The sequence below is a fragment of the Hypomesus transpacificus genome, chromosome 3 (assembly GCF_021917145.1).
Source record: "Hypomesus transpacificus isolate Combined female chromosome 3, fHypTra1, whole genome shotgun sequence".
NCBI classification, from domain to species: Eukaryota; Metazoa; Chordata; class Actinopteri; order Osmeriformes; family Osmeridae; genus Hypomesus; species Hypomesus transpacificus.
In genome coordinates this window covers 13,542,347-13,564,038 of record NC_061062.1, presented here as the reverse complement: position 1 = coordinate 13,564,038, position 21,692 = coordinate 13,542,347, and the positions used below count along the sequence as shown (strand labels likewise).

At 42.4% G+C, this 21,692-nt stretch overlaps 4 protein-coding genes across 7 annotated transcripts; 2 read left to right on the top strand and 2 right to left on the bottom strand.

The window, feature by feature from the left end:
- Window positions 1-4,991: 4,991 nt before the first annotated feature.
- On the bottom strand, window positions 4,992-6,173 carry prlh2r (prolactin releasing hormone 2 receptor). The gene has a single exon (XM_047051978.1). The coding sequence runs from the start codon at window positions 6,171-6,173 to the stop codon at window positions 4,992-4,994; it is 1,182 nt and encodes a 393-aa protein (XP_046907934.1).
- Window positions 6,174-7,906: 1,733 nt separating this feature from the next.
- On the bottom strand, window positions 7,907-10,379 carry ccdc32 (coiled-coil domain containing 32). Its single transcript, XM_047015085.1, has 4 exons — window positions 10,250-10,379; window positions 9,703-9,947; window positions 9,344-9,497; window positions 7,907-9,009 (listed from the first exon to the last, which is right to left on the bottom strand). Exons 2-4 carry the CDS (start codon window positions 9,926-9,928, stop codon window positions 8,778-8,780), a joined length of 612 nt encoding a protein of 203 aa, XP_046871041.1. The 5' UTR covers window positions 9,929-9,947; window positions 10,250-10,379; the 3' UTR covers window positions 7,907-8,777.
- Window positions 10,380-12,623: 2,244 nt separating this feature from the next.
- On the top strand, window positions 12,624-16,551 carry pcmtl (l-isoaspartyl protein carboxyl methyltransferase, like). Of its 2 annotated transcripts, none has more exons than XM_047018276.1 (9): window positions 12,624-12,688; window positions 13,114-13,254; window positions 13,526-13,630; window positions 13,787-13,818; window positions 14,076-14,180; window positions 14,677-14,797; window positions 15,311-15,396; window positions 15,569-15,738; window positions 15,951-16,551. In XM_047018276.1, exons 2-9 carry the CDS (start codon window positions 13,134-13,136, stop codon window positions 15,985-15,987), a joined length of 777 nt encoding a protein of 258 aa, XP_046874232.1. In that variant the 5' UTR covers window positions 12,624-12,688; window positions 13,114-13,133; the 3' UTR covers window positions 15,988-16,551. The 2 variants fall into 2 exon arrangements, with proteins under 2 accessions (XP_046874232.1, XP_046874234.1); XM_047018278.1 differs by having other exon boundaries at window positions 15,915-16,551.
- Window positions 16,552-16,606: 55 nt separating this feature from the next.
- rpusd2 (RNA pseudouridine synthase domain containing 2) lies at window positions 16,607-20,431 on the top strand. Of its 3 annotated transcripts, none has more exons than XM_047018275.1 (4): window positions 16,607-16,688; window positions 17,006-17,498; window positions 17,609-17,905; window positions 18,125-20,431. In XM_047018275.1, exons 2-4 carry the CDS (start codon window positions 17,019-17,021, stop codon window positions 18,956-18,958), a joined length of 1,611 nt encoding a protein of 536 aa, XP_046874231.1. In that variant the 5' UTR covers window positions 16,607-16,688; window positions 17,006-17,018; the 3' UTR covers window positions 18,959-20,431. The 3 variants fall into 3 exon arrangements, with proteins under 3 accessions (XP_046874231.1, XP_046874229.1, XP_046874230.1); XM_047018274.1 differs by having other exon boundaries at window positions 16,645-16,715; XM_047018273.1 differs by having other exon boundaries at window positions 16,641-17,498; window positions 18,125-20,430.
- The last annotated feature ends 1,261 nt before the right edge of the window (window positions 20,432-21,692 follow it).

The window sequence follows — 21,692 nt, the reverse complement described above, 5'->3', positions numbered from 1 at the left end:
GTGAGTGTCCATGTCAGAGACAGAGAGAGAGAGAGAGAGCGAGAGAGGCAGAGAGAGAGAGAGAGGCAGAGAGAAAGCAAGAGGGAAAGACAGGAGAAGTGTACACCAGGCAACGCAATCATCAGAGCTGTTATGAATATGCATGAGGCTCTCCTCATCATGCAGGGAGTGTAAATGTCATGGCTACATTTGCATGCCTATCAGCAGGCATGGGGCTAAGAGCCTGCGGAGGTGGAAGTTCTTCAAGTTTTGCTTGTGTGTGTGTGTTTGTCTCTGATTGTAGCGACTGTGTGTGTGTGTGTCTGATTGTAGCGACTGTGTGTGTATGTGTCTCTGATTGTAGCGACTGTGTGTGTTTGTGTGTGTGTGTGTATGTGCGGTTGATACTCCTGGGACTTTGGTTCCGTCCGTGTGTCTGTATGTTTATATGTGTGTGTGAGCTGTATCCTACTACCACCACCTGACTGCCATGGTAATAATAAAATAATATACATTTTCTGGTATCCAGATCCATACACAAGCTCTTACGCACCTGTTTGCTGACTTAACTGCTTTCTCTTGCATTTAAAACATGTCGTATGGATAATGTGATTGAAATATTACAGTACAAATTCAAATCTTTCTCATTTGTTTTCTTTGGTGAGTTCTAGGGTCAAAACCTTGGCTGTCTTGTGATAGCAACTGTAGCTGGGCATAAATTAAATTCTAAGATAACATACTGTCTCTGTGATAAAATGTGATTAACTGCAGTGGCTGACAGTAGGTTTAATATAACATTCTGTTCTTAGGTAAACAAACGCCCCAGCTGTCTAATGCACACAGCGGGACAGCAAATTATGCGAAAAGTCTGCAGGCACTCAGAAAACACCTGTGAGGTCACTCTCATCTCAGACTGCAATTTCGATTTTCCATGTTCTCTAAGATATTTTTAAATGTCTGGAGTGGAAGAAAATTGGTCTGTATAGATTGATACATCTGTGTGACTTGAGGTGTGTGGTCAAAGAGTAGTGAACCCTTTAAAACAAAATCAAATTCACTCAAACTTCTGTTAGAGTTTGCTTGGAATTAAAATCGTAAGGCAGTTCTCATTGTTGCAGTGTGGAAGCTTGTTCTGAGAGCAGAAACCACTAACCTCAGTATATTGCTCACTGCAGGAGTGAGGGAGGTAGAAGATGATGCTGTGAAAAACCCTGCCTCTGAATTGAGGTATCAAGAAAACAGTACAGCTTGCATTAATAATTTTGTTTTCACCCAATTTCTTTTCAAAGCAAACAGTGAAGTTGTCTAAAAAAGCTAAAGAAATCTGGTCTTCTGTATATATTAAATAATATATACCTCTAACATACATAATTTCCCCTGAGAGTCCTTCAGAAGCCAGTCCATCCCAACATTAGTCTAGCTCTTCTCTGTGAGAGGCCATAAGAAGCAGTCCATTATCCATCCACCCCACTATTATGTTACTGTGACAAACCTGGTTGAAATGAAACATTAACGGGCCCTTCAGATTAATGAATGATATATCTGGTTATAACAAATTACTTTCGCTCTCTCTCTCGCTCTCTCTCTCTCTCCATTTCAGTTCACATCAACAGTTTTCTTCTTCACCTGCATTTAACTCTCTTCCTCAGCTCTCCTTTCAAGCATAAAAATACCCCCATCTCCCTCATCTCTGTTCTCTAACCTCCCTTCCCCCCTCCACTCTGCCTAATCTTGCCCCAGTTTCAGGTCTCTGAAGCTCTCTGGACCTCCTTTTCACCTCTCATTATTTCAGACCCCTCCCGTTTGGCTGAGCATGGCACATGTGGTGGCCAGCTCTGCTCAGTTACCACCAGGCCTGTGCCTTCAGTCTGAGGTAACTGTGAAGGCCCCCATCTTGGCAGTCAGGGACCAGGCCAGAGGGTATGGCTTTAATTAGGGTGAGGTAGAAAGGTAAGATAAGAGCAGTGTAGATATTGAGGGGATGAAGAGCTAAGGTACCTTAGAGCTTAGATCAATATGTACCTCCAACCAAACGTACATGAGTCACATGTAGTTCAAGCAGGCTGTCTCATCATTATTCTATGAACCTGCCTCAAATGTCACAAGAATAGTTTTGGACATGTAACAGTTGGCTATTTATTTTCCTCTGATTCAAAAAAGGTAAATTTATGTGAATTATAGCAGTCACTGCGAACTGAAAGATTAAATTATAGTTACTGCAATATGCGGTTTGATATGCAGAGGAATATTTTACATCAATTTGAAAGTCTAGATTGATTCCAAGATGGACTTCCGTCTTTATTATGTTCCTGCTTGGATGTTGATGTTGCCTTGTTTGTAGTTCTCTATTTTTGCTTCATCCGCCACTGTCATAGTAGCTATTACAAAGAAACATGATTATGTTGTTTACAGACTGTTTTGAATGGAGATAACTGTGGACTGTGAACCTTTTCTGTAGAAAACGACAGAAAAGGTTCAGAAATGATTGTGCAATTACAAAACATATGAAAGCATGTGTGTGTGTTTATATTCAACCTAGCTCTCCCCCCTGCCAAGTCTTTGCTGTTGTTTCGCACAGGCTGATAATGTGTGTAGAATGTGTTGCGTGGGCCTTGAAGGAGGCAAGCACTTAGATATTATTAGATAGGTGACCTTTATTCTTTATTTTTCCCACCTGGTCTGGGACTGACACAGGGCTTTGTCTCTCCATAGGCCTACTCCACCCACATACGTACACTCTCCTTGAGATGAAGAGAGAGTGAAGACAGGGTACTCATCAGGAAGCGTTTAGCTACAATACAAAAGTATCACTCTGTCTCAATAGATGAACATAGAACTTTATTTGTATTTAATGTTTGGCCAATACACTGAACAAAGAGTGCCAAGATTTAGGTAAACAACACACAAAAACACACCAATTCAGACCAATGAATTTGTAGACCCAGAAGGTTGTGGACCCTAACCTGAGATATACAATGACAAAGACAGTTGTTGTTTCGGATTTCTATCATTTGGAGGGCTTCAGGACCATGGACAGCGCAAGGTAAAAGCAATAATACACTTATCAAAAAAGCATAATTCAGTGTTACTGTATTAACAGCTTACTTAGTACACCCATCGACAAATAATGGCATAATGGGTCTTCTAATAACACAGAGGAGAACTGGATTTGTATACTATAAAAATGCGTTATGACCTTTAAGATATAAAACGTTTCTTGCCGTCATCAGTATCACATTGATTCCACGTTGAATGTGATGTGCCCTTCTGCGGCTTTAGTCCCTCTCTCTATTCAGTGAATAGAAAGATGATTACTGTCTGCTTTTAAAGGGGTGATTCACACCCTCCATGTACCAAGCTCTGGTGCTGCTTCACATCCAAGCAAGGTGACCGGTCTGTGCCCTGCACCGTTAACAACACATTGAATTGATCACTAGAGACCATTCACAATCTACTCTGTTGTAAGAATGTGCAACGACAGATGAATATCAAACTCATATAATGAGCTATTTATTCTGTAACCAGGAGTGGTGGTATATATTAAATGTGCGTATCATTTATGGATTGGGAACTCTGAACCTTGAACAAACGTGTACAGGACACATCGTCTACTTGTTGACTGCGTTTGGTTCCCTACAGGTGAATGTAACTGGACACAGTGAGACGTTTCTAAAAGATGTGAGAGCTCATTTTGTAATTTAAATTGCGACCAAGGTTCAGTTTCTGAACGTAATAGTAATTGTCTAAGAAACATAGATATTGTAACTATGTCAAAAATTGCCATTACAGTACCCATACAAACCATGACTGATTCAAAACCTGCATTAGGAGAACGTTTTGGGAGACACCTGGTTGATGTTGATTTGCTTCTTGATATCCAGTACTTATTTTGTTCAACCATTCCCTGCACTTTGATAAATCTACAATATCAAGATATGTATCCCACGCTGGTGTTAACTTTGGCATTCAGGTGCACTCAAGGGAGGGGGGGGGGGGGGTATTTGTCTCAAATATCACACTGCTTCTTCATCTTAGAGAGAAATCCAGACAGTTGTTAAATGACACCTAGATGAAGAAGGAATCTTTATCAACAATATGTTTCCATAGCTGCTCTCTTCTTCCAAATGTCATCTCTGGTGTTCACCATAAAGATACATATAAAATGAATGATCAATATGTTTATCTACAGATGCATTAAGCTCAACAGTTTCAGCACAACAATTAACATGGGATGTTATTATATTTGCACAACACATTTGATACTGCTAAGATATATACTGTATATTATACAAAATATGTACAACTTTTTGCTAAATCAATAAGAACTAAGTTTACCCTGTTTAAAGCATACACTTTCACAATTAAATAATTGATTTGCAGACATCTCAGAAACCTTTCCTGCATGCAAAACAGTTCATTTATATTTAGCAGACGAATTAATCCAGAGCGATTTACAGTAAGTACAGGGACATTCTCCCTGAGGCAAGTAGGGTGAAGTGTCTTGCCCAAGGGACACAACGTCATTTGGCATGGCCGGGAATCGAAATGGCAACCTTCAGATTACTAGCCCGATTCCTTAACCGCTCAGCCACCTGACTCCCCTAGTTCAGCTATAGAAAAGGCCTGTCTTTAATAATATTACATTTACTCATTTAGCAGAAGCTCTATAATATTTAAATTCTGATTTTAGGGGATATATTTAATCATTGGTTGGCAGGACAGGAATATACTAAATTCTTTACCAGGCCAAAGCAGAACCTGCTTCAGGCTCTACCACCTGATATACAGTCATTAGTGTCTTCTGAGGCCAGACCGAACTAAGTTCACGGGGAATTGGGAAAATGTGTCCAAACTTTTGACTGGGATTGTATAGAAACTCCAATTTGACTCCAACAGATTATGGTCCTGTCTGTAGCAGTCTTGTACAAGTCCGCAATAGCAGCCCAGGATGTCTTCTGTCAATCAACCCACCATGTCTACCATGTCAGCTCCAAGGATACCTTCTAAGGTCCTCAGTAGCTGTCCTGAGGTATCTTTTTACCAACGGCAACAGGGATGTCCGCCATTGTTGAGGAAGTGTTTAGGCGTGGCAGTCTGTGAGACGTTGTAAGACTGCTCTGCCCCTGAGCCCCGCCCCTGAGGCGTGGTAGGAAGTGACGACATAAGTAGGACAGGAACTTGCTGTGGAGAGAGGCATAGATGAAAGGGTTGTAGCAGGCGGAGCTCATGGCCAGCAGGTGGCAGCACACCTGGATGAGGTTGACGTGACTCTTCCCCAGGATGGAGAAGTCTGGGTCCAGGTCACGGATGAGATTGACCACCTGCAGGGGGAGCCAGGAACAGGCAAAGCACAGCACCGACACCAGCAGCAGGACAAAGGTCTTCCTCCTTCTCTTCCCCCATGTCGCCTGGCTGCAACTGTGACTGGCGACCAGGTCAGAGGTCGTCCTCTGCCTCAGGTGATGTGAAATGGCACAGTAGGAGACAGACACAGCTGCCAGAGGTAGGAAGTAAGAGAAGAGGAGGAGGAAGCAGGAGTAGAGGAGGCGTCCGTGGTCCTGGTCAGGCCAGAACTCCTCGCAGATGGTCATGCTGAGGCCCGCTGCGCTGAGGTCCAGGTGGGCCGTGTGCAGAGCTGTCGGGGCGGAGAGCGCCAGAGAGCTCAGCCAGATCACCACCACGAGACCCCAGCAGAACTGCCCACCAGCACGCCGGCGAATCGGATAGGCCACAACCACGTACCGGTCCACCGCGATGGCCGTGAGAGAGAGGACAGCGGCGAAAACGGTGGCAGGCTGCATGACGTTGACAAAGTGACACATGAAGCCGCCGAATATCCAGCCTCGCTTGTCAAAGGCGTAGAATGCAGTGAAGGGCACGCAGAACAGGCACATGACCAGGTCGACCAGCGCCAGGTTTGCAATCAGGAAGTTGGTGGTGCTGTGAGTCTTCTTGTTGAAACCAATAAGGAAGAGGAGGAGAAGGTTCCCACAGCAGGCCACCAAAACCACCGTTGAGTAAAGAGGGATGAAAAGAGGCTTCAGGTCCAACAGCAGGTCCACTCCAGAGAAGGAGGTGGAGTTGGTGGAGGAGTGAACAGATGGGGACGAGGTGGGGGTGGGGGTAGAGGAGAATGAGATGGCATGGAGAGATGTGTCCTCCCAAGAGTCTTTCTGAACATTTACCAGGTCCATCACGGTGCAGTGCCTCCTAAACACAGAGGATGTTTTCAATTGAAAGGCAAACAGAACAAAGAGGCGTGGAAATTTCAACTGGGAGTGTAAATCACTGCTAAAGGGCTCATCATCATCGAGACCAAGTGTCTCAATTAACTACTCAACTACGACCTATATGGCCTTTAAGATGACTCTGTCCTGCATATCCTATTGTGGGCTTAACATCTTTTTCATATCACAGTGTCCTGACGATCCCATTGTTAGAATGATTGCACCGAATTCTGACCCTAGACCTTTAAGTGCAGCCTGTGTTAAGGTCAATAACCAGGACTGAACAATGGTCTGCATTTTGGCTGGACTGTCTGCCTTGTTCTGTACATGCACTAAAGACTAAAATGGTCCTGATGGCCTTCAACACACATGCAGACACACAGACTCGCGCACGCTCACGCACACTCATGCACACTCACAATTTACCATATTTGGGGAAAAGCACAGTTTACTGTGCATTTTGTTATAAATACTGAATGAGATCCCATTTTTGGTTAAACTAGATGTCCTACTGACAATTCTGTGCCATTATTAAAAACAATATTTTGGACAAGAAGCAAACTAGGGCAGATATCGGAGCTCATACACATCAGCCAATTAAGAGGCACCTCACTGATCTCACTGAGGAAAGTGCTGAATAAACATGAACACACTGATCATAGGGTTCCTGGCTACTCTGCATGAGGCAATTATGGAACCACGACAGAGATGCAGGCACCACTGAAGTGAATAGAGCAGTGATCCATTCATGACTGCAAGAGTTCTGAGAAAGGCATAGCTTAAGAACTGGTCTATCTCAAAATGACGAATAACTCAGTGACCATTTAATGATTTTAAACAATAACATATTCATGCCAGATTCATACAGGCTCCAAACTCAACTCCAATATAATCTCACCTAAAATATTTACTGCGCTGCCTCGTTGTTCAGTAAGGATAAGGGATCATTAGTGAGAAACAAAAACGTGTACAGCCATATAAAAAAATATATAATATTTAAAATATGATGGTCAATTGTGAAATCTATTATAGATTATAAAACGTATTATTCTAACTGATGCTAACTAATAAATATCACATCAACATATCCCTTCCACAAAAAGGCATATGTGCTTTGCAGAATTTAAATACACTTAAACAAATTAATAATTAAGTAATTTTCCAATCTTTAGAAAATCTCAATTAATTTTGGGGGGTTTCCAAAACGTAATTGTGAAGCTGCAGTTCTAATCTTACCTTGAAGTCTTAGCAAGACGTCCAACTAAATATGCCCAATCGGACACAGTTGCAAAATAAAACTTCAGTGTTAGCATAAACGTCCTTGTGCTTGCTGCAAAGCGTCTGTACTGCTACTAAGCAGCTCCGTTCTGTTTATTTTCCAAACTTCGTCTTTTAAGAGACAAGAGGAACTCAGGTTATGCAGATAGCACAATACGTCTTGACAGCACAGATAAATATTACAATGTCTGCCAGGTTTTGGCTCAGTTCTAAGCAGGTGGTTTCAGTTGGTGATAATAATCATCTTCTGGATAAAGCATTTGCTAAAGCCATATGTTCTTTTCGATGTACACATTTCTATTTAACCTAGGCTTGAATGACGGAGGTTTTGAAGAGGTAGGCGGTGGGGGGCGTTGGGAGAGGGGAGGGGGTGCGCGGACGTAAGTCAGAAAGACTAAGAAAATACAACTCTCGAACAAAAATCACAGGAACGAAACAAAAGGTGTTTATTATTTTTTAACTTTCGATAGCTACAGAAAGCTACAACCAGATCCGACCGGAGACCAAACTTTAAGGATTTTCTTCCATAATACAATACAATGATATTATGATGACAGTATAGGTTACTGGACAAAAATGAGCACTGTCACAAGGAGCATTATTATTAGCTAGCGTCTTAGCATTACCACAGAAAGAAAGCGTACAACAGCTTCCAAGCTCCAAAATGCTCTCCTATTAAAATACAAGAGTAGGCTACTAGTGCATTTCACAACAGGTGCTTTGTCGCTTCACCTTTTTGACTCTCAGTGCTACCTCCTAGCGGCAACGTGGGGGTTGTGCAGTATAATTAGATTATTTTTGGGGTGGAGCAGAAAATTACAGGAAAAAATTACAAAATGAGGGCTTTTCAAAGTAGGCTACTGTACACTATGGCCAAAACGTATTCTTAGTTTCCTTCTTTTTTTTTTTTTTTAAACCCTTCCATCTCTTCCTACTTGTTCGATGCAGGTACATATCGGTTCAACAGTATATATTTTAACTAATCTACAATAATTACAACAGGGTTAAAAATACATATGGTTTGACAAAAAAAAATACAGTTTAGCCTTATTAAAGTAATGGTGTTTTAAAATGAACATTTGAACACTTAACAGTTTTAAGGGTCCCATTTTCAAAAAATCAACATGGCAACAAATGTACCTAACAGTCATGCAAGTTTAGCATTGATCTGTCCAAAATGATCACTTCTAATATGATTCAACCACAAACAGATAACACATGAATTGTGGTCCCTGTGCATTCAAATGTCTGAGCACCAACCAGCAGAGCCTTCATCATCATCTTTCTCCCAGTCTATTTCTCTGGTGTTGGGCAGTCCTCCAGTACTCTGCGGGTGCCCTCCCCCTGCTCCTGCTCCTGGGTTCCGGCCTGATGGGACTGTGCTGTGGTGTCTGGGCCAGGGCTGGTCTCTGGCTCTGAGGTGACGTTTTCTCCTCGGTGAGAGGGCAGGAGAAGGAACTCTAGCTCCTCAGCGCTAATGGCAACTTTCTCTGGCAGCAGCCAGCGCTTCAGGTGCTCCAGGGCACTGGGGATAGAGGAGTGGAAGAGGGGCACGGAAGGGAGGAGAGAAAGAGAGAATAAAAGAGAGAGAGAGACAGGGGATGTTACTAAACATATGGTTCTACAATGAGGCAGTCTCCTAGTATCTAAAATGTTCAATTTTGCACCATATCTACAAGGTATTGAGATGTACTAACAACTTGAGGAATACATGGAAATAGATACTTCATTCAGTCATGGGTACGGATCCTAATAGAGGTAGTGGCCTACAGAGAAATATAATAGAATGAAGTGCCAGGTCCTTCACACTGCTCTGTCGCTCCTCTGACCTGCACCCTACTCTGTTGTCACCTGCTCACCTGCCATCAATTTCTCCCCCCTGGAAGAGCTCGGAGGTCTGGGCATCATGGAGGAACCGGTCCCAGCACTCTTTCTTAGCCTGTGACAAGGAGCGCAACATCTCCCTGGATGTAACCTCCGAGGATTGGCCTTTCAGTCTCTTCAGACGGTTCTCTGGATGACACATTCCATATTTCCAATTTCAGGATATTAATAAGGCCAGCTTGTACACATCACAACGATAATCAAAACAACAACGATTAAGGAAAAATAAGTGGAAGAAAGGAGTGATGGAATGAAGGGGCGATGACGAGGAAGGGAAATAGACGCTGTTAAGGCAGAATGTCTTAACAAAAATTATATTTTTGTAGTAGCCTACCTAAACTAGCAATGTAGATATCGGAATCCTCCATGGGTTCCCATGGCCCGGCAGAGATGCCGTTAGACTGCGGTCCGATCCGCGACGATGGATGGAACGAGTCTGTGAACTGTGCTTGGGCCTCGTCACCCCGACCTGCCTCCTCAACGTCAGGCAGAGTCGAACAGATTTCAGACCACAGCTCCCCGCTGGACCGAGCCTCCTTGTTCTCGAAGTCGTCAATCATAGTGGTACACTCAGATTCACTTAAAGGAATGATAATGTCATTATTAAGGAGACGGGCAGTCAAACGTTGACATTGGTTTCTCAAGCTAAAGACACACTACAGATAGCTTGGAAAACGGACGAGTATTTTATACAATACTGTGTTTAGTAAATTGATACGAATGAATTGAAATGAACAGATGAGTTGCACTAACACGCAAATGCTATGCCACTGCTAGCTAGTATTACAAGGTATAGCTAACTAGTAGGCTATCAAGCTGCGTAGGTAGCCGCAAAACATTCCTTAGGGTACACTTTAGAAGCATTAACAGCATTGTCTTACCTTTCTGTCAAGCCAGTGCCGTTTACTTTTATTCCAGAACAGAAAGAAGGATTTGATTATGTAAACTAGATTGCTAGCTAGCTAAGTGTGTCCATGGTCATGTTCTTCAAGGGAGAGGTGGTACCGGGCTAGGCTTTGTTGTGACTAATCTGATTGGCTTGTGTACCTGGCTGTCAAATAATGTCGGGATTCTATTGGTTTCTTTAATCTTTTAGGCGGTTAATCCAAATGTGATTGGAGAGGCAGCTAAATCTTTTTTTGCGTTTTGGACGTCCATATGGACGTCCATAGACTGACGGCGATGGCTGCTGATCTTTGCATGGATGGACGGACGGCGATGCTGTTCAGAGTGCCGTCCATAGAGGGAGCATATATTTTGGACGGCGTCATAGCCGTCCATATGGACGGCGATGCTGTTCAGAGTGCCGTCCATAGAGGGAGCAGATATTTTGGACGGCGATGGATTAGCAGGGACGTCCCTCGTGCCGTCCATAGAGGGAGCAGATATTTTGGACGGCGTCATAGCCGTCCATATGGACGGCGATGCTGTTCAGAGTGCCGTCCATAGAGGGAGCATATATTTTGGACGGCGATGGATTGAATGTTTAGCAGGCTGTTGAGCTAACAGAACTGCCGAAGGCTACCATAGCATGTAGCTAGCTACATTAACTTTGGATGACTCAATCTTTTGTCAAGTTAATTTGTATGAATTGCATGTTAGTGCAATATTTACGCCTTTATTCTGTTTTTTTTTACATAATCAGCAGTATGATCTCATGACAATATAGACTTGAAAAACAATATGTTATGGTTTGGGTTTGCCTATAGGCTACATTTATTTTAATTATTTCGAGAATTGTTAATAAAGACTCATTTAAAAGGTTAACATTTGGAGTGTTAGGCCCATAGGCTATTACGTTTTGCATTTGTCTCCGCTCAAAGTGGTTCGTGCGCAACATTGGAGCTACTGACTGGTGGCTCCAAATCCACCCATAAAACACTTTAAACTGACGGCTTAAAAGACCTAAAGGGCAATGTATTTCATAGGGTCATAACACAATGTTAAAATCTTAATTGAGTCTTTATTAACAATTCTCGAAATAATTAAAATATATGTAGCCTATATCTAGGCAAACCCTAACCATAACATATTGTTTTTCAAGTCTGTATTGTCATGAGATTATATTGTTGATTGGCCTACTTTTGTATGTTGAAAATAAAATAAAGGCGTAAATATATAGCCTTCACTTAAATGCAATTAATACAAAATAACGTGACAAAACTTATTGAGTCATCCACGGTTGCTGTAGCTACATTCATGGTAGCCTTTGACGGCTTTGGTTTGGCTCAACACATCGTATTGTGTTTTGCATTGGTCTCCGCTCCAAGCGAGTGTTTGTTGTTTTGCGTTTGTCTCCGTGCGCAAAGTTCGTGCGCAAGATTGGAGCTACTGACTGGTGGCTTCAAATCCACCCATAAAACACTTTAAACTGACGGTTTAAAAGACCTAAATGGCAATGTATTTCATAGGGTCATAACACAATGTTAACCTTTTAAATGAGTCTTTATTAACAATTCTCGAAATAATTAAAATATATGTAGCCTATAGGCAAACCCAAACCATAACATATTGTTTTTCAAGTCTATATTGTCATGAGATCATACTGCTGATTATGTAAAAAAACAGAAGGCGTAAATATTGCACTAACATGCAATTCATACAAATTAACTTGACAAAAGATTGAGTCATCCAAAGTTAATGTAGCTAGCTACATGCTATGGTAGCCTTCGGCAGTTCTGTTAGCTCAACAGCCTGCTAAACATTCAATTCATCGCCGTCCAAAATATATGCTCCCTCTATGGACGGCACTCTGAACAGCATCGCCGTCCATATGGACGGCTATGACGCCGTCCAAAATATCTGCTCCCTCTATGGACGGCACGAGGGACGTCCCTGCTAATCCATCGCCGTCCAAAATATCTGCTCCCTCTATGGACGGCACTCTGAACAGCATCGCCGTCCGTATGGACGGCTATGACGCCGTCCAAAATATATGCTCCCTCTATGGACGGCACTCTGAACAGCATCGCCGTCCGTCCATCCATGCAAAGATCAGCAGCCATCGCCGTCAGTCTATGGACGTCCATATGGACGTCCAAAACGCAAAAAAAGATTTAGCTGCCTCTCTGATTATGTAAACTAGATTGCTAGCTAGCTAAGTGTGTCCATGGTCATGTTCTTCAAGGGAGAGGTGGTACCGGGCTAGGCTTTGTTGTGACTAATCTGATTGGCTTGTGTACCTGGCTGTCAAATAATGTCGGGATTCTATTGGTTTCTTTAATCTTTTAGGCGGTTAATCCAAATGTGATTGGCTAGATACGATAAGGACGCGGAAATCTGTCCCAGCTGGGGCATTATTTGGTGGTGCAGCTACCAAGGTAAAATATTATTTTATGATCTTTTGAAGTTTGGCATTTCTTACCAAACACATTTTGATACATTACCTATTAGATGCAAATGTTTGACAGCGTTGCATATGAACCTAGTTTTCTTGGTTAATTATATGCAGGCTGCAACAGCGTTGGCTTGGTGGCTTTAACCTTATGTTAGTGTGGCTATCTAGCCTTACTCACATTTTGATCCATATCATTATCAGTTGGTAAACTATATACAGCTACCTTTTACATTCTGGAAGTGTAAATTACGGGTTATGGAGAGTAATAGGGGTTTCTGCATTTCTTCCCTTATAGTTCACACTAGGTCTTGTATACACACTACATTCTCAAAGGACATTAACAATTACTGATTGTATTAGTTTTGTGTATAAATATCTGTCATTGTTGTTGTCTGTGTGTTTGTTAAGGGAGGCACGGTGTATGTGAAATGCACTCAGCAGTATTGCGTCTGGCTGTAGTGGCAGTCCCTATGGGTGTGCTGTTATCCAGGACCATGGCATGGATGTCCAGTGGCAAGACAAATCCTGAACTCATCAGTCGACTTCGGGGTAAAACCACACAGTATCTCTGGAGCCACAGAACTTAGAAACACATTATTCGACAATGACGACAGTACATGTACATATATTATACTATTTATAGCTCACTAATATAATAATTCAACTCTTTATGACATTGTCAACGCATGTTCATCCATTGTTGAGATTTTCAGTATCCAGTTCAGTGCAGTTTAGGGCTGGTTTGAGTTTTCAGAGTCGTGGAGTGGTTTTCATTGATCTCTGTTACAAATCCTGATTACCTGACCTTTGACCCTTTTAGATCATGGAGTGATCCGCAGTGATCGTGTGTTTGATGCCATGCTGGCCACAGACAGGGGAATATACTCTGAGGACTACCCTTACTCCGACTCTCCTCAATCTATCGGTAACTTTCTTACAGTGGCACACTTAATTACCTTATAACTTGTAGGAGAACACTGCAGTTACTCATGTCACACCACTGTAACATGTTTTGAGATATAGTCTCACCAGAATATGAGTTAGAAAATGGTTAGCATTCTGATTCCCTTTGTCTACCAAGGGTACAAGGCAACAATCAGCGCTCCACACATGGTAAGTATTTTACCATCTAGAGCAAGCCACAACATTTACATGTACAGTATGAACACGTATGTTTGCATATGTGGACAAAATCCATATTTTCAAATTCTCATCTCTAGTCTTATTCAACCAGTGGTCTGGGCAACATTGTCCTTTTAAACGAGGAATGTTTATTGAATATAATATGGCATTATAATTCATAACATTTTGGAATTGTCAATTACATTTACATCAATTACGTTACTGAATGTTGACTTGTTCTTCCCTAGCATGCACATGCTCTGGAGGTGTTGAGTGACAAGCTAATCGAAGGGGCCTCAGCCCTGGATGTGGGTTCTGGGAGTGGATATCTCACTGCCTGCTTTGCCAGGATGGTATGTTCCAGAGTCCTGATGCTGTAAATTCTACTGTACCTTTAATCTACCTCCATAATAAATCTCTGTATAAATAATGAACATGTTATTGTCAAAATGTACATGGTTTCATGAAAAACGCATGATATCAAGTGTGATTTTGCTTCAGTTCTACAAGCACCATTAGATTACAAAGTGACAAACAGATTATGATTTGTTTATTTGATCATTTATTTTGCTCTGCCAACACAAAATAGTTCCACCACTGGACTGGGACTGGACTGTTGCTAAGCAACACTCAAACATTTTCCTGCACCCTAGCGTCTAACGCTTGATAATTTCATTGGAGTGATTCATGTTTAGTTAAAAGACCCAGTGCTGATATGACTAAATATCAGTACTCAAGGAATACCCTGTTCAATCATATTACTTGTTCGGAACAAACTGTTGTATAATCTGCCTCAGTGCTACCCTGTGTTGTCTCTTCCCTCACATTCCTCTGGCCCCCTTCCCTTAGGTGGGGTCCTCGGGGAAGGTGGTGGGAATCGAGCACATCAAGGAGCTGGTGGAGGCCTCTGTGAGAAACGTGCAGGCAGATGACCCAAAGCTGCTCTCCTCAGGATGCATTCAACTTGTGGGTGAGTGAGTCATGTGACCTTGGTAAGAGTATGTTGACCTTCAGATTGACTCACCTGACCTCTGTGAGTCCATGGAGACCAGCTGATGGCCAGTTTGTGACAGCCATGTACCAGTGCCTAGAAGAATGCAGGCAACCACCAGAAGCAGACACTTCTCTTATGTCTTAATAACCTGAAAATGAAACTAATGATGCTACAAAATGAAATGTTTTGGCAGAAAATACAAAATTCTGAATGCACATGGCTTATTAAAACCCAAACCAAAAATGACTAAATTGATTTTTTGGGATAAAACACAGATAATCTGAAAAAGGTTTGAGGTTAGTATAGCACAAATGTTAAAACAATTTATAGAAAAATGTGTGAGCTGAAAATGGACAAACCAAATGCTTTCGCTATTTTTGCCGGCTGAAATTTCCGTGCATCCCTAAATGAAAGTGGTTTCTACTGAATAAAAAAAAAATATATATTTGACTACATTGCATCATGATATTTGTTTTGTCGTCATGTCAGTGGGGGACGGGAGGTTGGGCTACCCTGAAGGAGCACCGTATGACGCCATCCACGTGGGGGCAGCTGCACCTACACTCCCCAAAGCTGTGAGCACCCGTGTTCCTGCCCACCACTACACAGAAACCGGCCTCTCTGCATGGATCACCAACAATTCATAATGCTTGAACAGTCAAAACCGTTGTCCCTGATGCTTCACATTATTAAAACTGTGTAAAGTGTGTGTGATTTGCAATATTAAACTATTCTTCATTCTGGCAGCTCCTAGAGCAGCTGAAGCCTGGAGGGAGGCTGGTTCTCCCGGTGGGTCCAGACGGAGGGAGCCAAGTTCTGGAGCAGTACGACCGCCAGCCAGACGGAACGTTCTTCAGAAAAGCCCTAATGGGGGTCATCTATGTTCCTCTCACTGATAAGCGACGCCAGTGGCCTGGGTATATACACTACAGACTAATACTGACATTCATAGCACTGTATTATTGACAGGTGTTTACCTTTATGAGAATTGTGGTTATATCTGGACTTTGTTGATCATTGCACAGTGGAGTTGGTTCCCTGATTATCCGTGTGTGTGTGTGTGTGCGCACGTGTGTTTGTTCTCCCCCCTCAGGGGTGAGCTCTGATTGCAGTGTGGTTGCCCCTGCAGGAGGTGGTGCTGGGGCTGCAATTCTGGGGTCCCATAGGACAGTCCAGTCTGATGCATAGCAGCCAGAACATGCCAGCAGCTGCCTGCTCTTCTTTGCCTTGTAGCATCTCTGGGAAGACCCAGGACTATGAGATGAGGAGAGAAGCCAAGGACTGTGGATTTACAAGTTCATCTGTTCATGTTATGGACTTTCAAACTTGCCATGTGTTAATCTTCCCTGATAGATTATTGTCCGTTGTCTGGTAGTTTGAATGTTTTATTCATCTGTGAGGTGAAGGTGGAGACAGACACCTGTATAATCCTAAAGGATCATGATCCCAGTGATGGAAACAAACAAGAAGGGAATTATATAGTCAACGCTTACCAAGTGATGTAAAGTTGATGCATGTGTACAATGTGTACATTTTATTTCAATTGTTGCTGTGAATCTCAGCATTCATAGTCTAATCACCTAATCCTAATTCCTTTATATCACTACAATAGAAGAACCACCTTTGTAGATGAGAAGGAAATGTACTTTATTTTGGGAAATAATCAAAATAATTTTGACTATTACGATATTGTTTATTAATAAAAGTGTAATAAAATTATGATGTGCTTATTATGATCAAGTGTGAATGTAGTGGCCATGACACGGCTTTTTTGAGTTTTATTTTTTAACCAGGCTATTAAAAGAAGACTACAGTTTGACGTCATCATCCAGCGTCTGAAAACACCAAGGACCTTTGGGAGATGCATGTGAGTGTCCTGACTCCCACTTTAAGGGTACATAATTTATGTCTTACCATACAAACTGTCATTTTAAAGAACGGGAAACAGTTAGATTCGGTGTTTGGTTTGTTCCTTCGTTATATAAAAACAAATGTGTATGGTTGTCAATACAATAAGATAGATTGTATCCAGCTAAAGTTGTCCCTTGGACGCCGTCGATGCACCCTGCCTAAATGCAATGCTACATTCATCGACGGGAAAGTGAATTGGAAAGTGACCAAGTACAATGATGTTGGAGTCCGTCACAATATAAACGCATTCCTTCTATATTCACGATCGTACAGACAGCAGACACCAATGACAACACAACAGATGGAGACTATAGAAGCCACCGATGCGGCAGGGAAAAACATCTCCGAAATCACTTCAACGACCAAAGAGTACGAAGTGACAGGAACTGTTAAGCGCAAAAGCGAAGAGGGGGTAGAGACAGAAAAAGACTGTCGTGGTAAGAGACGGAGAGGAGGTGGTGGTAAGAACATGAAACCAGGGGAGAGGTACATCCCACCTCCTCAGAAGAGAAACCCCGGGGTAGGCTTCAGCCAAGAACACTTCGATGAAACCTCGTACTATTTCGAAGGTGGTCTGCGAAAAGTGCGACCTTACTACTTTGACTTTAAAACTTACTGCAAGGGCCGCTGGATTGGGAAGAGTCTCTTAGAAGTCTTCAGCAAGGAGTTCAGAGCAGAATCCTTAGATTACTACAAAGCAGCAGCCAAAGAGGGACGCATCCGTCTCAACGAGGAACCAGTAAATGACTTGTCGATAACACTCAGGGTATGTTGCCTCGGAACTGAGCTTCCAAGAATATCATTTACTGTAATGTATCAATCGTAAATTTACGTAAATCGTATAGTGTCTCATAATATGTTCCAACCCTTCTCCAGAACAATGACCACATGAAGAACACAGTTCATCGGCATGAGCCTCCAGTTGTGGGCCGGCCCTTGGAGATCCTGGAGGACAACGGGGAGGTTCTGGTGGTGGACAAGCCTGCCTCCATGCCGGTGCATCCCTGCGGACGTTTCCGCCACAACACGGTGATCTTCATTCTGGGGAAGGAGAGGGGGATCTCAGGCCTCCACACCGTCCATCGGCTGGACCGGTTAACCTCCGGGGTGCTGCTGTTTGCTCGAACCCTAGAGGTGTCCAAGAGACTGGACAAGCTGGTCAGAGACAGACAGGTGAGACTCCCTTCCATTGAATTATCTGTTCAAACTCCAGCCTGTGACAGAGATATGTATTTGAATACGCCTTTTCAAATACCTTTCCTTTGCAGCACTTGAAGTTTGGTTTCCTTTTCAAACAAAATGGGTCACTTGTTCTTTGGAACGTCTCACATGGCTCACATGTTGAGAATTGTAAATAGCAAGTGTTGTGTGTGTGTGTGCTCTCCCCATCAGCTGGAGAAGGAGTATGTGTGCCGTGTGGAGGGGGAGTTTCCAGAGGCTGAAGTGGTGTGTGAGGAGCCTATCCTGGTTGTGTCCTTCAAGGTGGGGCTGTGCCGGGTGGACCCCCTCGGCAAGGATTGCCGCACTGTCTTTCAGAGGCTCAGCTACAACGGAAGCAACAGCGTGGTTCGCTGCATGCCTCTCACTGGGCGCACACACCAGATCCGTGTCCACCTCCAGTTCCTAGGGTTTCCTATCCTCAACGACCCCATCTATGGCTCCTCGGCCTGGGGCCCCGAAAGGGCCAAGGGGGGACTGGTTGGGCTGAGTGACGAGGAGTTGCTGAAGGCTTTGCTGGATGAGCATCGCTCAAAGGAGAGCCTCCACCTTTTAGACCTACCCGAGGATGCCAGCAGCCTCTTGCAGGAGGGCATTATGGGAGTTGGAGTTAATGGAAAAGACCTACAGAATGCCGCCTGTGATACTAGCTTGACCAGGCCTGATGAGTCTGGGGGATGTAGTTCACAAACACATAGAGATGTCAGCAATGAATGTACAGAGCTTCAGACACATCCAGTACAGCCTGTGTCTACAGACTGTACCCTGAATGACATGCGCCCTTTGCAGGGTGCAGGCAAGGATGGAGCCTTGTCAGGTTGTGCACCAGCACCCCTCTCAGGCCCCAGAGACAGAGACCCTCTGTGTAGTGAGTGTAAGATCACTAGGCCGGACCCTACCGAGAAGGAGCTGATCATGTATCTGCATGCTTTACGCTACAAAGGACCGGACTTTGAATACAAGACCTGCCTACCTTACTGGGCTAAAGAAGACTGGGTTGATGACTAGAGCTCAACTTAATGTCATGTTGTAAATTCATGATTAATATTTTATCAGTCTTGAGAGTATGGTCAAAATTAACATTGAGTGATGTTAGGTACATTGAAATTGCACAGATTTTGGCCCTCGAAGACTAGGAATTACAACTACAGTTGTGAGGATTTTGCTTGACTTTTTCTCATAAGGTGTACTAGTTAACAGTTACATTGAGATTTTTTAGGGAGTTTGCTATCACACATTATTTCTGATGTCATTTTAAATCAAAAGGAATTTTGTTCAAACAAAACAACCAAAATAAAGCTGTAACCAGGAAAAATACACTTTATTTTTTTACTTTCCACCTTGTGGAAAATGTACAGCATTGTGATTCCTTAAGTCTAATAGTGGTTGCAACCTCATGTCATCAATATGAAGCTGTGTTATTCATTCCTTAAAGCAGAATGTTTTGCTTAGTGGCAAAAAAAAGATCATCCAAGAGTACTACATGAGAAAGAAACACCTTAAATAAGTGAGACAACTTGCTTGTTAAACACTTGAAAGTCACTGTTTCAAACCTCAACTTTCTTACACAATAATCAAATGTCGCCTGTAGGCCTACTACGAAGCAAGTTCAATATACCAGAAATATATTTTAGTAAGCTGGCTTCTCTGAGCCTTTCAACTGCAATCACGCTAAGCAGTGTTACGACAGTGGCTATCAACTTGTTAACTCAACCCAGGTTTTACCAATCTTTTGTGTGTTCACGTATAAGGGGCCAATTGCAATAATGGTCAAGTCTACCAGAGACAGAAGATGTACAGAAGATGAGCAAACTACAATATTAAACAAATGATACATTTTTTTATATAATCCAGGCAAAAAAGAACACAGTTGCCTCTGCCAAAAGCAAGGCGGAAAGCTGGTAAAAACTTGCCGACTAAATTAATAGGCTTACCAAAATTACAGCCCCATCATTAAGGCACTATTACAATAGTGTATTCCATTAATGTGTTAAAAGGTCTTTTGAGAAAATAAAAAATATATACAAAACCTAATTCAGACCAGTAAATAGCCTTACTTATAAGCAAATCATTATACGGTCAACAAGTAAGTAATTTGGCTTCAGTGCTTTAACCGTTCTCTGTTTTAGGATAATATTAGTAGTCTATATACACTTCAAAGATACTCGTCATGGAAAGCCAAGTGTTTTGTCTGACTCACTATTCGCGCACCGAGGTCGGGATATTCTAGAAACAATGAAGCAATTTTCCAAGACAATTGATTGTTCAGCAGTCGGTGCTTTCATACGTGTTGATCTGTTATCTCAAACAACACACTCCGGGCAGGTTAAGTGTGCAGCATAAGTTACTGTGGCGATTACCCTGGTAAAAAGCCAACCACTGTCGTGAAACTGAAAACCCAGAATTAAACCTGAAATTACCTTGCTAACCCCAAATCCTGCTTCGTAGTAGGCTCCTGGTTAAGACTTTACATCAACACTGAAGACCAATTACAAATGTATTGAACTTTACTGAATAAAAATACATTTACCTTGCATACTTAACCATCACACAGAGACTTCCGTTGCCATAGAAAACTGCTGTCATTAAGAGTTGGCACGTGCTGCACATAGAAATACCCCATTGTGTGGGTATACTTTCAAGAAAACACATGTTACATTTGAGCTGGATGTGCGTGGAACAGAATATTCTCTTTTTAGTAACTGCATAACATTGATGCTACATATCTTAGCTCTGACACTGAGTAATACATCAACCTGGGGTCATTTCTGATTGACCCCATTTCTGAAAAACATGTACAATGATAATGGCACAACTACAAACATGGCAAATAAGCTAGCTCATGTATGTATGCGACCACAGGCAGAAGCCTGCCACCATTCTGAGGTGGTGATAGATGTCGAGTACATTTCAGAAGTGCCTATTGGTAGTGCTGTTGTGTTGCTACTGACAACATGTGATATAGGCACAAGCAATGTTCATCATAAACAAAGCAGCACTTTCTCTCGTAGTATCTCTATGATATCTCGTAAAGGTTTGTTTTCATTAGTCGCACTCACATGATCTCAGTGTCCATAAATCTGTACAAATAGTTTTGGCTCAAACCCAGATGGATGAAGGCCAGAGATCGTTGACTGAGCTTGTCTGGTCCAAGATGTGCAGTAGGCCTGGATCAATTATTGATCCATTTGTAGTCAGAAGTACTTCATTGTTGGCACTTTTCTATTGCACTGGGTATCACAATTCAAGTGTTTCCAGTGTATTTGACAGATTGAAATCGAACCAAGTTTGTTGTGTCGTAGAGGCTATGATTATGAAGGTGTGATTATGGATCCTGTCAGAGCAGAATAGGCACAGAGATACATACTGCAGCAGGAAACATGATGTGCGGTGACTTTACTTGGTGTTGTTGTGTGGCCTTTTCTTCACACAAGTCACAGGATAGAAGTGAATTATCTCTGTTTCTGGTTATGATTAATATTCATAGGTATTAGTGATAGTACGCAGTGCGGAAGTGTCCAGTGGAACAAAAGACTTTTAAAGTAAATTGAACACGCATGTTGTGTGGCATTTTCTCTGGTGCTGTAACAGTGAAGTTACTGTGGTGACAGCAAGATAAAAGTTATAGTCAGAAATGTGTCAGATTGATTATTTAGAATACAACCCGGTTAAAGCTACAGGACATTTGCATTTGAAAATATTAATGACTCTTTTAGAGATTATTAAATACCATGCAGCCCCA

Coding starts and splice junctions, on each gene's coding strand:
- prlh2r (XM_047051978.1), bottom strand. CDS start 6,173: ATGGACCTGGTAAATGTTCAGAAAGACTCTTGGGAGGACACATCTCTC.
- pcmtl (XM_047018276.1), top strand. CDS start 13,134: ATGCACTCAGCAGTATTGCGTCTGGCTGTAGTGGCAGTCCCTATGGGT. Junction 13,255..13,525: donor ACTCATCAGTCGACTTCGGG/GTAAAACCACAC, acceptor TGACCCTTTTAG/ATCATGGAGTGATCCGCAGT. Junction 15,397..15,568: donor CACCTACACTCCCCAAAGCT/GTGAGCACCCGT, acceptor TCATTCTGGCAG/CTCCTAGAGCAGCTGAAGCC.
- ccdc32 (XM_047015085.1), bottom strand. CDS start 9,928: ATGATTGACGACTTCGAGAACAAGGAGGCTCGGTCCAGCGGGGAGCTG. Junction 9,498..9,702: donor TATCTACATTGCTAGTTTAG/GTAGGCTACTAC, acceptor TGTGTCATCCAG/AGAACCGTCTGAAGAGACTG. Junction 9,010..9,343: donor GGGGGAGAAATTGATGGCAG/GTGAGCAGGTGA, acceptor CTCTATCCCCAG/TGCCCTGGAGCACCTGAAGC.
- rpusd2 (XM_047018273.1), top strand. CDS start 16,683: ATGCATGTGAGTGTCCTGACTCCCACTTTAAGGGTACATAATTTATGT. Junction 17,499..17,608: donor ACTTGTCGATAACACTCAGG/GTATGTTGCCTC, acceptor ACCCTTCTCCAG/AACAATGACCACATGAAGAA. Junction 17,906..18,124: donor AGCTGGTCAGAGACAGACAG/GTGAGACTCCCT, acceptor TCTCCCCATCAG/CTGGAGAAGGAGTATGTGTG.